This window comes from Rhincodon typus, chromosome 11 (assembly GCF_021869965.1).
Source record: "Rhincodon typus isolate 14 chromosome 11, sRhiTyp1.1, whole genome shotgun sequence".
Classification (NCBI taxonomy): Eukaryota; Metazoa; Chordata; class Chondrichthyes; order Orectolobiformes; family Rhincodontidae; genus Rhincodon; species Rhincodon typus.
In genome coordinates this window covers 37,700,401-37,714,332 of record NC_063342.1, presented here as the reverse complement: position 1 = coordinate 37,714,332, position 13,932 = coordinate 37,700,401, and the positions used below count along the sequence as shown (strand labels likewise).

Sequence of the window (13,932 nt, the reverse complement as noted above, 5' to 3'; positions counted from 1 at the left end):
GCCATGAAGGGTTGCTGGATGTTGCATGTCAATGTTCGTGAAGGGAAGATGCACATGGCTGGTAAATCGTGCCCTGGCCTCTAGTTTGATCATAGTCAACAAGAAGGTTAATCGATGCAAGTGCTGAGCTGAATCTACTGGGTACACGTTACGGTTTCCATGTTTAGTTTTTCTAATGTCTAACTTGTTTGGTGAGTTTAGTAAGACAGACTGAACATTAATGACGTGAGTTGGGCTGTCAACAAGGTCTTTAACAAGCAGTAATTTCCACTTAATTAGCAATTCATCACTGCCTAGCAAGAAACTTGTCACGCCACTCATGAAAAGCATTACAGATGGAACAAATTGCTGCCGCCATTGAGATGGGTCTTGCTACACTTCTTATCTGATTTTGCTATATATCATGTCATAGTGCTCTTTGCTCAAACTCCTGTACAATTCTGACTTGTATCCTGATTTCTTTTTCTTATTGATTTTCAGCACTCTAAGTGAAAGAGTTTCTCCACTTGCCTCACCACAGCATTCCACCCCATCTCCATGAAACTACTACCGCACGAACCCCAACACCGCCCCCCCCAGGCCCCTGAAATGGAGTTAACCTACAGGGTATTTGGGATACTGTTCAACCTTCCCTTCCAGGTCAAAACTAAGACCAACTTCTATCATTGAGTTTCAGTACAGATGATGTCTGCATGTGCACACAATCAGGACGAGGTACAAATCACTACAGACACATTCACTGAGGCATTTGAGAGAATGATCCTCAAATTAAACATCTGGAACACAAAGATTCTGTACCAGAGTTAACACAGTGTGGAGCTGAGCAACACAGCAGGTCAGACAGCATCAGAGGAGTAAGAAGGTTGACGTCATCATCCAGTCCAACATCCACAGATCGAGCACTTGTCATGCACGATGGGCAGGCCGCATTGTTTATATGCCCAATAGAAGACTTCATAAGCTAGTGCACTACTCTAAACTGTGCAATTATAATTGATCACCAGGAGAGCAGAGGAAATGCTACAATGACACCTGAAAGCTTGCATAAACAAATGCAATATCCCCTTAACACATGGGAATCACTTGCCCTTGAATGCACAAACTGGAGAGGAAGCATCTGCCAAGGCACCAACCACTTTGAACATCACCAAATGGAGCATGTGGAGGCCAAGTAGAAAGGGCGTGTAGAATCCAGAGTGTCACACCCATCAGCCTCATCAAACATCATCACTGCCTCAGAACAATTCCAAAAATGCATGTGGATACTCTAGTGGCTCTTCCACTCCCACTTTGATGGCAATTTTGTTTATTCACACCAGAAATGAAGCATTTATATTATAGACAATGTCAAAAAAATTTTCCAAACAATATTAAACATTTTTTTGAGGTGGTTACGAGGCTAGAATTGGTTTCCTTTTGCCTAAAACTTGTAAACTACTGGACCTTTGTGTGAAATTACTCTAAGATGATTTGTTATTTGCCTAGGTCTTTTTCTAGATATAATACTTGGAATTGTAAGTGGAGTCACTCCTACATATGAAATCTTTGTGGTATCCCGTTTTGGTGTTGGCATGATGAATGGAGGAATGTCATTGGTGTCCTTTGTTCTACTCCAGGAGTATGTGCCTGTTTCTTGTTGGGCACTAACTGGTAAGATATCCATATTGTTCCTTTTTAAGGCACATGATGAGAGAAGCACGTGTGTGCAACTACTGTATGTTTTTTCTTAGGGTGTGTTTCATTGGGAAAGAAAAAAACTACTGAGTGATCCAATGTTGCCACTAGTTTAAACTTGCTATACAAGGTATAGGTTAATAAGAGCATTACAAGTAAAGCAGACTAGTCTGTTATCATTGTGCCTGGTTTTACATCCCTCTTGGCAGTCTTCAAATCCTAAGAATACATAGTTATGTGTAGGATGATAACAGACCATGCGAACAAATGGTCCATATCTGGGCTTATGCTTCACACAAACCTGGTCCAATTCCTCTTAGCCTTCATTATTCATTCATGGGATGAGGGCATCACTGGCTAGATAGCATTTATTGCCCATCCCTAATTGCCCAGAGGGTGTAGTGAGAGTCAACCACATTGCTGTGGTTCTGGAGTGACATGTAGGTCAGACCAGATAAGGATGGCAGTTTCATTTCCTATAGGCCATTAGTGGACTAGAAGGGTTTTTCCCCAGTAATCGACAATGGTTTCGTGATTATCAATAGATTCCTAATTCTGCCGTGGTGGGATTTGAACACAGGTACTCAGAATATTGTCTGGATCTCTGGATTAACAGTCCAGTGATAATACCACTAGGCTATTGCCTCTCTCTAGCCCTATCAAAACAATCTTTTGCTCCTTCCTTTCCTCATATTTATCCAGCTTTAAACATATTTATACGGCTTGTCTGAACTACTTTTGGTGGCCAGTACCAATCTTTGGTTAAAGAAGTAAAATAAAACAAAGAACTGCAGATGCTTTAGCACTGAAACAAACAAAGCAGAAAAATACTGGAGAAACTCAGCACTTCCGGCAGCATCTGTGGAGAGAAATCAAAGTTAAAATTTTGAGTCCAGTGATTTTCCTTCAGAACTAGAGGCAGCTAGGTTTTAGTAGTATTCATGATGATGAGGGGTGGGAGTGGGAGTAGGGGTGTGGGGTCATGGTTAAATGAGTGTGTGATACTTGAAGACAGATCTCAGAGAGAGAGAGAGAAAAGTGTCATCAGGCAGATGGATTGTTGATTGTAAGCCATGGAAAAAGAGAAGCTAGATAAGTGATAACAGGGACTATGAGTATTTGAAAATAGGTTGGCTGTGTTAAATGAAATCCATTTCATGATAGCACCTGAGGTTGTGGGGGTAGGTAATAGACCTGGAAGTAGGTGTTCATGCTGTGAAATTGTTAAACTCGGTGTTGAGTCCTGAAGACTGTGAGTTATCTACCAATTTTTCGTAACTGCTTCTAGTTCTGAAGATAGGTCACAGGTTTCCTCCGGGTGCTCTGGTTTCCTCCCACAGTCCAAAGATGTGCAGACTAGGTGGATTGGCCATGCTAAATTGCCCGTAATGTTCAGGGATGTGTTGATTAGGTGGGTTATAGGGGGGTAGGTCTGGGTGGGATGCTCTGAGGGTCGGTGTGGACTTGTTGGGCCAAAGGACCTGTTTCCACACTGTAGGGATTCTTTGATCTTTGAATTCTTTGACTTGAAACATTAACTCTGTTTTCTCTGCACAGATGCTGTCAGACCTGCTGAGTTCCTCCAATTTGTTTTTGTTTGGTTGGTTAAAGAAGGTTCTTTTGAGTTTATTGTTAAATTTATTAATGTCTACTTTTTATTTAATGGCTTCCAGATTTGATCTCCTCCAGAGGTGGAAGCATTTTCTCTATGCCTATTCTGTTAAACTATCTCGTAATCATAAAGTCTTCTCTTTTCGAGAAGAAAGCACACTGCATCCAATTTGTGGATCCTCTGGGGAAGCAATGCAGTGAATACTATGATATTCACTTTTTAGCAGATCTGGGAAACTATGGCTGTTTATCTTGAGTACATTTTTCTTTCCCTTTGCTAACCTACCCACTCAACACATCATATTGTCTCTGCTTTTATGTTTAATACATAAAAGTTACGTGCTTGGAATCTTAAACTCAATCCTGCTATCTCAGCTCGGGTTTTAAAAAAATATTGTGAAGGCTAATGATAGACTGCTGTTGAGTCCAATACTGCTGTTTTTGTTAAATGTGTTCTTAGGTAAAAGGATGACTCAAGTGGGAGGCCTTCAAAAGTATGATAACAAGAGTTCAGAAGCATTATACACCTGTTAGAGTGAAAGGCATGGCTGGTATGATTAGGGAACAATTGAATGAATAAAGTTATTGAAGTCTAGCCAAGAATAAAAAAAAATCCTAAATTAGATACAGACAGCTGGGATGAACTGAATCTTCTGAAGTATATAAAGAATGTAGGGGCATTCTTAAGAAGGAAATCAGGAAGGCAAAGAGGGGATATGAGATAGCCTTGGCAGATAAGGTTAAAGATAATCCAAAAAGATTCTGCAAATACATTAAAAGCGAGAGAGTAGGAGTTTGTGTGAGGAAAATCATGTCTCACAACCTTGATTGAGATTTTTTTAATGGAGTAACCAAAAAGATTGATGAGAGCAGAGAGGTTGACCTTGTTTACTTGGACTTTAATAAAGTCTTTGACAAGGTTCCGCATGGTAGACCAATTAGTAAAGTTAGGTCACATGGGATTCAGCGGGTATAAACTTGGCTTTATATTCAGAGACAGAGGGTGGAGGTTTTTCAGACTGGAGGCCTGTGACCAGCTGTGTTCCACTGGGATCAATACTAAATCCATTTTTGTTTGTCATTTGTGTAGATGATTTGGATGCGAATACAGGAAGCATGGTTAGTAAGTTTGCAGATGACACCAAAATTGGTGGTGCTGTTGTCAGTGAAGAAGGTTGTCTAAGATTAGAAAGAGATCTTGATCAGTTGGGTGAATGAGGAGTGGCAGATGGAGTTTAATTTTTGGATAAACGTGAGACATTGCATTTTGGTAAAACAAACAAGGTCAGGACTTGTACAAGTATTGGTAGGGCTCTGGGTAGTGTTGTAGAACAGAGAGACCTGAGGGCTCAGATACATAATTCTTTGAAATTTGTGTCACGTGGAGACAGGACGGTTAAGAAGGTGTTTAGCATGCTTGCCTTCATTGCTTAGACCTTTGAGTATAGGAGTTGGAATGTCAAGTTGAGGTTGTAGAGGATGTTAGTGAGGCTTCTTCTGGAGTAATGTGTGCAGTTCTGGTCGCCCTGTTGTAGGAAGGATATTGTCAAAACTAGAGAGGGTTCAGTAAAGATTTACCAGGATGTTGCTGGGAATGGAAGGTTTGAGATAAAAAGTAGTTTGGAAATACTGGAACTTTTTCACTGGAGCTTAAGAAATTGAGGAGTTACCTTATTGAGGTTTATAAAATCATGAGGGGAAAAGATAATGTGAATTACAAGGATCTTTCTGCTAGGCTGGGGAATTCAAAACTAGGGAGCATATTTTTGAGGTGAGAGGAGCAAGATCTAAAAAGAACATGAGGAGCAACTTTTTTACGCAGAGAATAGTTCGTGTGTGAACTACCAAAGAAAGTGGTGGATGCAGATACAGTTACAATGTTTAAAAGGCATTTGGATAAATTCTGGATAAGAAAGATTTGGAGGGATATGGGCTGAATGCAGGCAGGTGGGACTAGTTTAGTTTGGGAACATGGTTGACATGTACTGGTTGGACTGAAGGGTCTGTTTCCATTCTGCATGATGCTATGACTCTAAGGGGCCTAATAGACAGAGTTTGAGGAACAAAATAGAATGCTGAGCCTGAAGAAGTTGCTGGTAGCTGAGGCTAACATTGAAGTAATTAAGTAGCAATAAGACACAGCATGATTACAAAATAAATATTGTTGAATTGATGCGAAATTTAAATTGTTTTTTTATCTTTCTAGGGTCACTACAGAGTGTTTCATTTGCTGTTGGAATTTCTCTATATGCATTGCTTGGATACTTTATTCGACCATGGCGGATTTTGGCCATTGTGCTTAATATTGAAGGCATACTCATTCTGCTCCCATCTTTGTAAGTTGGAGATTCCATATGCAGCAGAGGAAAATATAAATTAGAAACAGTAATTTTCTGGTTCAAGACAAACATCTTGTTTTTGGATGCTGCCCTATGAGTTATTGCCTTTTACAGAACATTAGAAACTTTGGAATCCTTTTTCTTCTTGCTAATGAATGACTATTTCTATTTGTTTTTGAATCTTACTATATTGAAAAATAATATTACAAGTAATTTCTTGAAAATTTGAAGCACTTTAACAATACTAGGCCAAATCTGCGTATTTAATAAACCCTTTCTTCTTTGTAAGACCATAAGACATAATTTAAGATCAAGGGCAGGACGCTTAGAGAGGTTTTGAGGAAAACGTTTTTCATCCACAAGGTGGTGGGAATCTAGAATGTATTGTCTGGGAAGGTGGCAGAGGCAAAATCGTCACAACATCTTAGAAGTACACAGGTGAGCACTTGAAATGTTATAACATTCAAGGCTCAGGGCCAAGTGCTGGATAGTGGGATTAGTATAGGTAGGTTGGTGCAGATTCAATGAGCCTCTTCTGTACTCTATGACTGTTATGATTTATGTACAAAAGTAGATCATTCAGCCCATTCTGTCTGCATCACCATACAAGGAGATCATGCTTGCTTCGATAATCCTCAGTTTTACTTTTCTATCTTTCCTCAAGAACCTGAATTTCCTTCCTGATAAAAATCAATCTATCTCAGCCTTGAATATATTTAATGGCCACTGTCAACATTCCTCTGCAGTAAAGAGTTTCATAGATTCAAACCATCTGAGAGAAGAAACTCCTCCTCATCTCTGTCTAAAATGTATCATCCTTTACTTTGATATTATGCCGTCCAGTCCTCAATTCTTCATAAGAGCAAATGACCTGTCAGCATCCTATCAATGTTTCTGAAAAAGTCTAAACCAGAAGTAATTTTGTTTATTTGAAAAATTATTTTATAAGTGGCCTAAAAATAAATTGAATTTGTTCAAGTTTAATAAGTACATTCCAACTGAAATCTCAACAGATACTATTTTGAGTATATCAATCATATTTGATATTGATTTTAAGTTATTATGGAGCAGTTTCTCCTTCTGTCCATCACCATTCCCAAATCATGTGATTCATCTCCCATGAAACATGAATCTTGCCTAAGGTGTTTGCAATTGATCCATTTATCTATATTGTAATTATGCAATAGCTACATAACACTATTTAAAACCTAATTTAAAAGATTAGCTCTAATTTGTCATGTGATTGTATTGCTGCAGATTTGAATGTGCAGATGACTTGCCTCTGTCACCCAAGCTTCACTCATGTTTATTCCTCAGCTTCAAAAAGCTATTATGAGGTCAATCCTGTTGAGCTGAGCACTACAGAAATTATAAAGTTTGTTCAGCAGCTCACCATATAACTTATTAATTTCTTTTGTTTTTCTTTGCCATCATGGCTTTTCATTATTGTTGTTTGAAGAGGTATTTCAATAATTATTATCAGAATTCGTGATATTAAAAATATTTTCAGACAGGACAAGGACTCTGATTCACCTAACAAACCTGTCTACAGAATTCTGTCAGCACATTTCTAATACTGTTAAGCCCTGTTTGTTAACAAGAACTTGTCTTGTTCCTCCCTAAGTCTGTCTTGCTCTAGCCCAATGCCAGAGGTTTTCCATATAAATATCATCCTTTCAGCTTATGAAAAATATAACGTTCTTCTTGGTTTTCCTTTTTGTGCTTAGTTTTATAATATTTTTCTCAGTATTTTATTTAAACATTTCATTAGGTGTTTGAAAGTTGTGTTGCAGATAGACAGGGCGGTTAAGAAGGCGTTTAGCATGCTTGCCTTCATTGCTCAAACTGTCGAGTATAGAAGTTGGGACATCATGTTGACGTTGGACAGGACGTTGACGAGGCTACTTTTGGAGTACTGTGTACATTTCTGGTCACCCTGCTATAAGAAGGATATTACTAAATTGGAAAGGGTTCAGAAAAGATTTGCAAAGATGTTGCCAGGAATGGAGGGTTTGAGTTATAAGGAGAGGCTGGATAGGCTGGGACTTTTCTCACTGGTGCGTAGGAGGTTGAGTGGTGACTTTATAGAGATTTATAAAATCATGACGGGCTTAGATAATAGCAAAGATCTTTTCCCTAGGGTGGGGGAGTTCAAAACTACAGGGCATAATTTTAAGGTGAGAGTAGAAAGATTTCAGAGGGACCTGAGGAGTAACTTTTTCACACAGCGGGTGGTTCATATGGGCAATGAACTGCTAGAGGAGGTGGTGGATGCAGATACAGTTACAATATATTTTTGACAAGTATAGGAAAGGTTTAAAGGATATGGGCCAAACGCAGGCAAATGGGACTAGTTTAGATTGGGAAACTTGATCAGCATGGACAAGTTGGACTGAAGGGTCTGTTTCTGTGGGATTCGACTCTTTGACTCTATAAGAGAGGGAAGATCTAAGTAGTTAACTTTTTAAAATTCTGTGATTAGCTGTGCATCTGGTCTCCATACCCCTATTTGAAGCACACAAACTCGTACAGCCACAGCACTCCAGTGTTGTCTCACCAGGATCAAGTACAGATTTAAATGTCCAGAGAATATCCTTGGCGGTTTATCCCAAGATTCTGTTTGGTTTTATTTTAGCAGAGAAGAAGATTGTGCTGTTTATCTTAGTGATTTGACCATATCAACCCTGAGATTCGTCTTCTGATCCAATCCTTCAAATATAATTTCATTTAACACTTAATTCACATTAGCTTATTGCATGCCAAATCTCATAATTTGGCTCCCTTGGTACTTTTGGGATCTTATTTTGTAAACACCAGCTACTATGAGTATATTTTAAGAACTGTACTTTAAAAATAAATTATCGCACATAAAAATTTCCTCACCCCTTTTTCACCTGCTTTTTGGTGATTTTTAACCTCCCTTACTATTAGAATATTGTCTTTAATTTTAACTGATAAAGCTGTATTCACCTTTCACTATCATCTTTTGTTTTATTTATTCATGGACAACAGACAAGAAAACATTGGTGTTATGAATGGAGGGAAAAACATTCTGGTGACACAGTTCAATTACACCTCAGGATTAATTAGAGTGCACATTCCAGCGCCCCCAGCCAACCCTGTCAAATCATTCAGTCCTCTGATTCACTTACAAACATGATCCCATACAGGGGTGTAATTTTATAGATCTGACATAAAAACATTTCCTCGTAATTACAAAAGGCTGTTTTCTGGTGTCCTGCATTGTGGCCCAGATTGAGTACAAATTGACTTGCGAACATACTGAAGAATAGAGCTCATTTGCAACTCTGGGACTGTCTGTAATTAAAATACTACAAGTTTTACTGCTCCCAATAGTTTACAAATTTAAGAGCAGTAGAAAGTGCTTTTAATTTTTTTCTTTTCATGGAATTTGTACTTACATTTAATGCCCCTGTAGAGAACATCCCACTGAGAACCGCACCCCCCCCCCCACTCCTGTAATTCTGTGTTTACCATCGCTAACCCACCTAGCTTGCAGATTCTTGGACGACACATGACAATTTAGCACGGCCAGACCTCCTAACCCCTGCGCATCTTTGGACTGTGGGAGGAAACATTCTGGAGAAAACCCACGTAAACACAGGAAGAATATGCAAAGTTCACACAGATAATCGCCCAAGATTGGAATTGAACCTGGGTCCCTGGCACTGTGAGGCAGCAGTGCTAACCACTGAACCACTGTGCTGCCCCTAAATGGGCATTGTGCTGCAAGAAAATTTTATATGCAATTATAAGTAATGGAAGGCTATTTTCACTGGAAGGTTTTCCTTCATCACATAAGTACTTATTGTATTTTTTTTTTATTTGTGGCAAGCGTTAGTTGCGTCATTTGTGATTTGCATAATTTTCATTTTCCTGTCTGGTTGAAATGAGTATATAGAGATCTGTGTGTCTGTTTTAGCTGTTACTAAGTTTTACCTTCACAAAAAATATATTGTGACTGACCTGTTTGTAGATATATCCCAGAATCTCCACATTGGCTGTATGCTCAAGGGCGGTGGAATGAAGCAAAGGATATACTTGAGAACTTTGCAAAGAAGAATGGTCAACAGAAGTATTCGGTGATTCTGAAGCCACCGACTGGAGAAATTGATGATAAGTCCAGTAGTATCCTTGATCTTTTCCGGGATCGAGTTCTCTTGCGGCGGACATTGATAATGATGTATGTTTGGTATGTCTCAAATACATCATTTTGTGTTCTAGTTTTGCTACTACATTGATTGGTTGATGCAAATGGTATTGATGGACTTATTGGAAGTCTAAATAAGCATATGAGGGAGAAGGAAATAGAAGATTACGTTGATAGGTTAGAAGAGGAAAGATAAGAAGACGGTGCTTAGTAGAGCATTAATACCAGCATGGACTGGTTAAGCCAAATAATTTATTTCTGTTCCACATGTTTTATCATGTGTGTTGTATTGCAGTTGTGACTAAGCAGACTACATACATTTGGACTTCTTCAATCTGGAGCTAGGAGGCTTGAGAACAGTTGGTGTATTTCATTTCCTTATCCCACTACTGTCTTCCAACACAACTGAGATTGGAAATTCAACAGACGTAGATGTAAAGTGTAATTCTTTCTATCTGTGTTTTAAGATGACTTTTTTTTACAGGTTTCAAATCATGTGACAGGATTTTCTGTTATGCCATGTTTGGGCTCTTACTCCTGTCAACTTGTTAAAAATTGTTAAAATTCTTGATAGTTTTTTTGAACTTGAATAAATTATGAGTACAAACAAAATGATTTTAGATGAGGGAATAAAGCCAGGAATATTTGCTTTGAGCTTCTACGTAATAATCTTGTAATTTTTGCTCTCTTTCTTTCCACATTAGGTTAGTATGCAGTCTTGTATATTATGGTCTGACTCTAAATGCTGCTGACATGGGCGGTAATCAATATCTAAACGTAGCACTTTCGGGAATAGCTGAGTTGCCTTCATATCCTCTATGTTTCTTTCTGCTGAACCGCTCTTGGTGAGTTGACAATACTCCTCTCTATATGCAAATGCCTTTACAAAATCTTTCACTTCTTTGATTATTTGTTGCTCATTCACTTTCTAAAATCATTTTCTATTTTATCTTGATATTCATTGATTTATTTTTGCAATCTATCAGCAATAGTGTTGTCTGTTTTGAACTTTGAGCCGATGTTAACAACCATTTACAATCCTTAGCCAATCTTTCAGTTGTTTAACATGAATGGCCTGACTGCAGATTATTGCATTTTTTAGTGGCACATTTAATTGAATATTTGCTTAGATTTAGTTCAGAAGTTTAATCACTAAACTGCGTTTATCTCAGTGGGTCTATTAGTATCATTATCCCCATATCTTTTTGAGTCAGAAAGCTGTTGATTCAAACCGTATTCCTAAATTAACATCATAAAACTGAGGTTTGCTGTGGTGGCAGATGTGCTGTCTTTTGAATAAACTGGGAATTCAGATTGGATTCTAAAAATCCCAAACTGTAAGCAAGTCCACAGCTTACCATGCTTTCAGTATTCCCCTCAGCCAGCACTGTCAAAATTGGTTTAACTGGTTCTGCTGTTTGTGGGATCCTGATAAAGCACAAAATATATGCTCCTTAATTACGTAGCATTTTAGAGTAAGAAATCAATTTTTAACATGGTTATGATACATTTCTGTTCTGTGGTATAAAAATATAAATTATTTTGATCATTTAATGCTTGTGCCCTAATTTTGTAAATTTTGTTAAATTATGTGGCAGCATTTTCAGTAACTGACTTAATCTGGTTTTGTGTGACATATTCTAATGAAACAATCATTTTTGAGAGTTGAAAATAGGAAGAAAAATAAATTCATATTATACAATATTAATGAAAATAACAATGTTAATTATTTATTCTTTATAAGAACTAGGAGCAGGAGTAGGCAATTCAGCCCTTGGGCTGTTCTGCTATTCAATAAGATCATGGCTGATCTCATCTTGGCCTCAACTCCACTTTCTTGTCCACTGGCCATAACCCATCAACCCATTATTAATTAAAAATCTGCCTATCTGCTATTTAAGTTTAGACAGTGCTGCAATGTCCACCACACTCTGGGTAGTGAATTCCATAGATTCACTCCTCTTTGAGAGAAGTAATTTCTCCTCATCTCTGTTTGAAATCTGCTACCCCTTATCTTAAAACAATGACCTCTCATTCTAGATTGCCCCACATGAGGAAAAATCCTCTCTGTGTCTCCTTTGTTAATCCCCTTTAGCATTTTGTATACCTCAATTAGGTTTCCTTTTATTCTATAGAGAGTATTGACCTGAAGTGCTCAACCTCTCTTTACAAGACAAACCCCTCATTCTCTGGAATCAATGTAGTGAATCTATTATGAACAGCCCCCAATGCAGCTGCTCGTCTCCTCAAGTAATGGGACAAAAATTGCACGTAGTACTCAAAGTGCAGTCTCACTAATGCCTTGTACAGTTGCAGCAGATTTCCTTACTTTTATGCTCTATTCTTTTAGCAATAAGTGCTAAAATTCCATTTGCCTTCCTTTGTTACCTGCTGTACCTGCAGTCTAGTTATATTTTGTGTTGTGATCCATGAATAGTTTTTAATTTGTGTAAGGAAAGCAGAAGAATTCACTGTTGATACTCAGAAAATATATTGCAGAATGGCAAAAAGATGGCTGAACAACTGATTTGTTGCCACTTGTTATTGACCCTGCTCTTCCATCAGGTCAGGTCGTAGACGGACATTAGCAGGATTCCTTCTCCTGGGAGGTGCAGCTTGTCTTTTTATAATTTTGTTGCCAGAAAAGAAAGGTAAGTTAAACATATTACTAAAATACCTTGTATATTTGTCACTTAGTCAAAGGTCATGTCAATCTTTAATTTCTGTACGTGTACAATCAGAAATTTTATTTCATTACTTTATTACTGATCAAAGCGATGAATATCGCTGCCAGAAAATTAGTTGAACTGATGCTAGTGTCTGGTTGTACCATTGCATGCATTCAAACTGTTTTTGTACAATGATGGTTAGTTTTTCAAATTCTCAGGCCACTTGATCGTGCTGCATATTGCTTACTGCCTTGCCACTTTTAACCACAAAGAGCCCAATCTCGCTGGAATTATCTGACACTCATCAGTCAGCGAATAAGTGTACACTGTGGAGAATGGGAAATTTATGAGCTACCGTTTGTTTTTTGTAAATAATACCGTGAAGTAACGTTACCGTTACTGGAGTTGCACATAAATCACTAACTCAGGACCATCTACGCTGTGCATGATTTCTCACTTTAATGAAGCCTGGTGTAGAAACCTGTGGATGTACCATCGTTTGAGATTACAACAATCTCAGCAATTGACTACACTGAGCTAGAACTAATGTTAAAGGTAGCAGTTGAGTGGTGATGTGCATTTATCTGCAGAAAGTTTTGTGTGCAAAATATGTATTATCTACTATTGGTGACCTCACATGTTTTAATTTATTAGAAATTTTCATATGACTATAAATTAAAACAATGCAGTTATTTCTTGATTCTCACTCTTGGGGATAATAAAACAGTGAGTTACTCTGACATGGATAGAGAGCTGGTTGGCAGACAGAAAACAAAGAGTAGAAATTAGTAATTCTTTTTCTGTGTGGAGGTCAGTGACTGTTGGGGTAGTGCAGGGATCAATACTGTGATCCTAGCTGTTCGTAATACATGTTAATAATTTAGATGAGGGAACTAAGCGTAACATCTCCAGGTTTGCAGATGACACAAAGCTGGGTTGGAGAGAGAACTGTGAGGATGATGCAGAGATGCTTCTGTGTGATTAGGACAAAGTGAGTGTGTGGGAAAATGTTTGGCAGATGAAGTATAATGTGAATAATTGTGAGGTTGTTTACTTTGTAACAAAAACAGGAAGGCAGGTTATTATCTGAATGCCTGAAAGTAAGCATGAAGGTGCAGTAGGCAGTGAAGAAGGCAAATGATATGTTGGCCTTCATAGCGAGAGGATTAGTATGTAGGAACAGAGATGTCTTGCTGCAATTGTACAAGGCTTTGGTGAGAAAATATCTGGAGTATTGCATATGGTTTTGGCCTCCCAATCTGAGGAGGAATTTCCTAGCTATGAAAGGAGTGCAACAAAGATTTACAAGACAGATTCCTGGAATGGCAGAGCCAAATGAACACTAATTGGATCAGTTAGGATATATTCACTGGAGTTTAGAAGAATGAAGGGAGAAATCTTAGAAACCTATAAAATGCTAGCAGGACTAGTCGGAGTAAATGTAGGAAGGATGTTCCAGATGACTGGG

General features: G+C 38.2%; 1 protein-coding gene across 2 annotated transcripts in view; it reads left to right on the top strand.

Moving 5' to 3' along the window:
• Positions 1 to 13,932, top strand: part of LOC109922532 (solute carrier family 22 member 15) — a 62,745-nt gene that overhangs the window by 23,766 nt on the left and 25,047 nt on the right. Inside the window, exons 4-8 of one of the 2 annotated variants that reach the window (XM_020522585.2) lie at positions 1,486 to 1,650; positions 5,492 to 5,621; positions 9,622 to 9,837; positions 10,500 to 10,640; positions 12,361 to 12,446. In XM_020522585.2, the coding sequence (XP_020378174.2) occupies positions 1,486 to 1,650; positions 5,492 to 5,621; positions 9,622 to 9,837; positions 10,500 to 10,640; positions 12,361 to 12,446 (738 nt within the window). The remainder of the gene's footprint in view (positions 1 to 1,485; positions 1,651 to 5,491; positions 5,622 to 9,621; positions 9,838 to 10,499; positions 10,641 to 12,360; positions 12,447 to 13,932) is intronic. The other variant, XM_048603151.1, reaches the window with a different exon arrangement.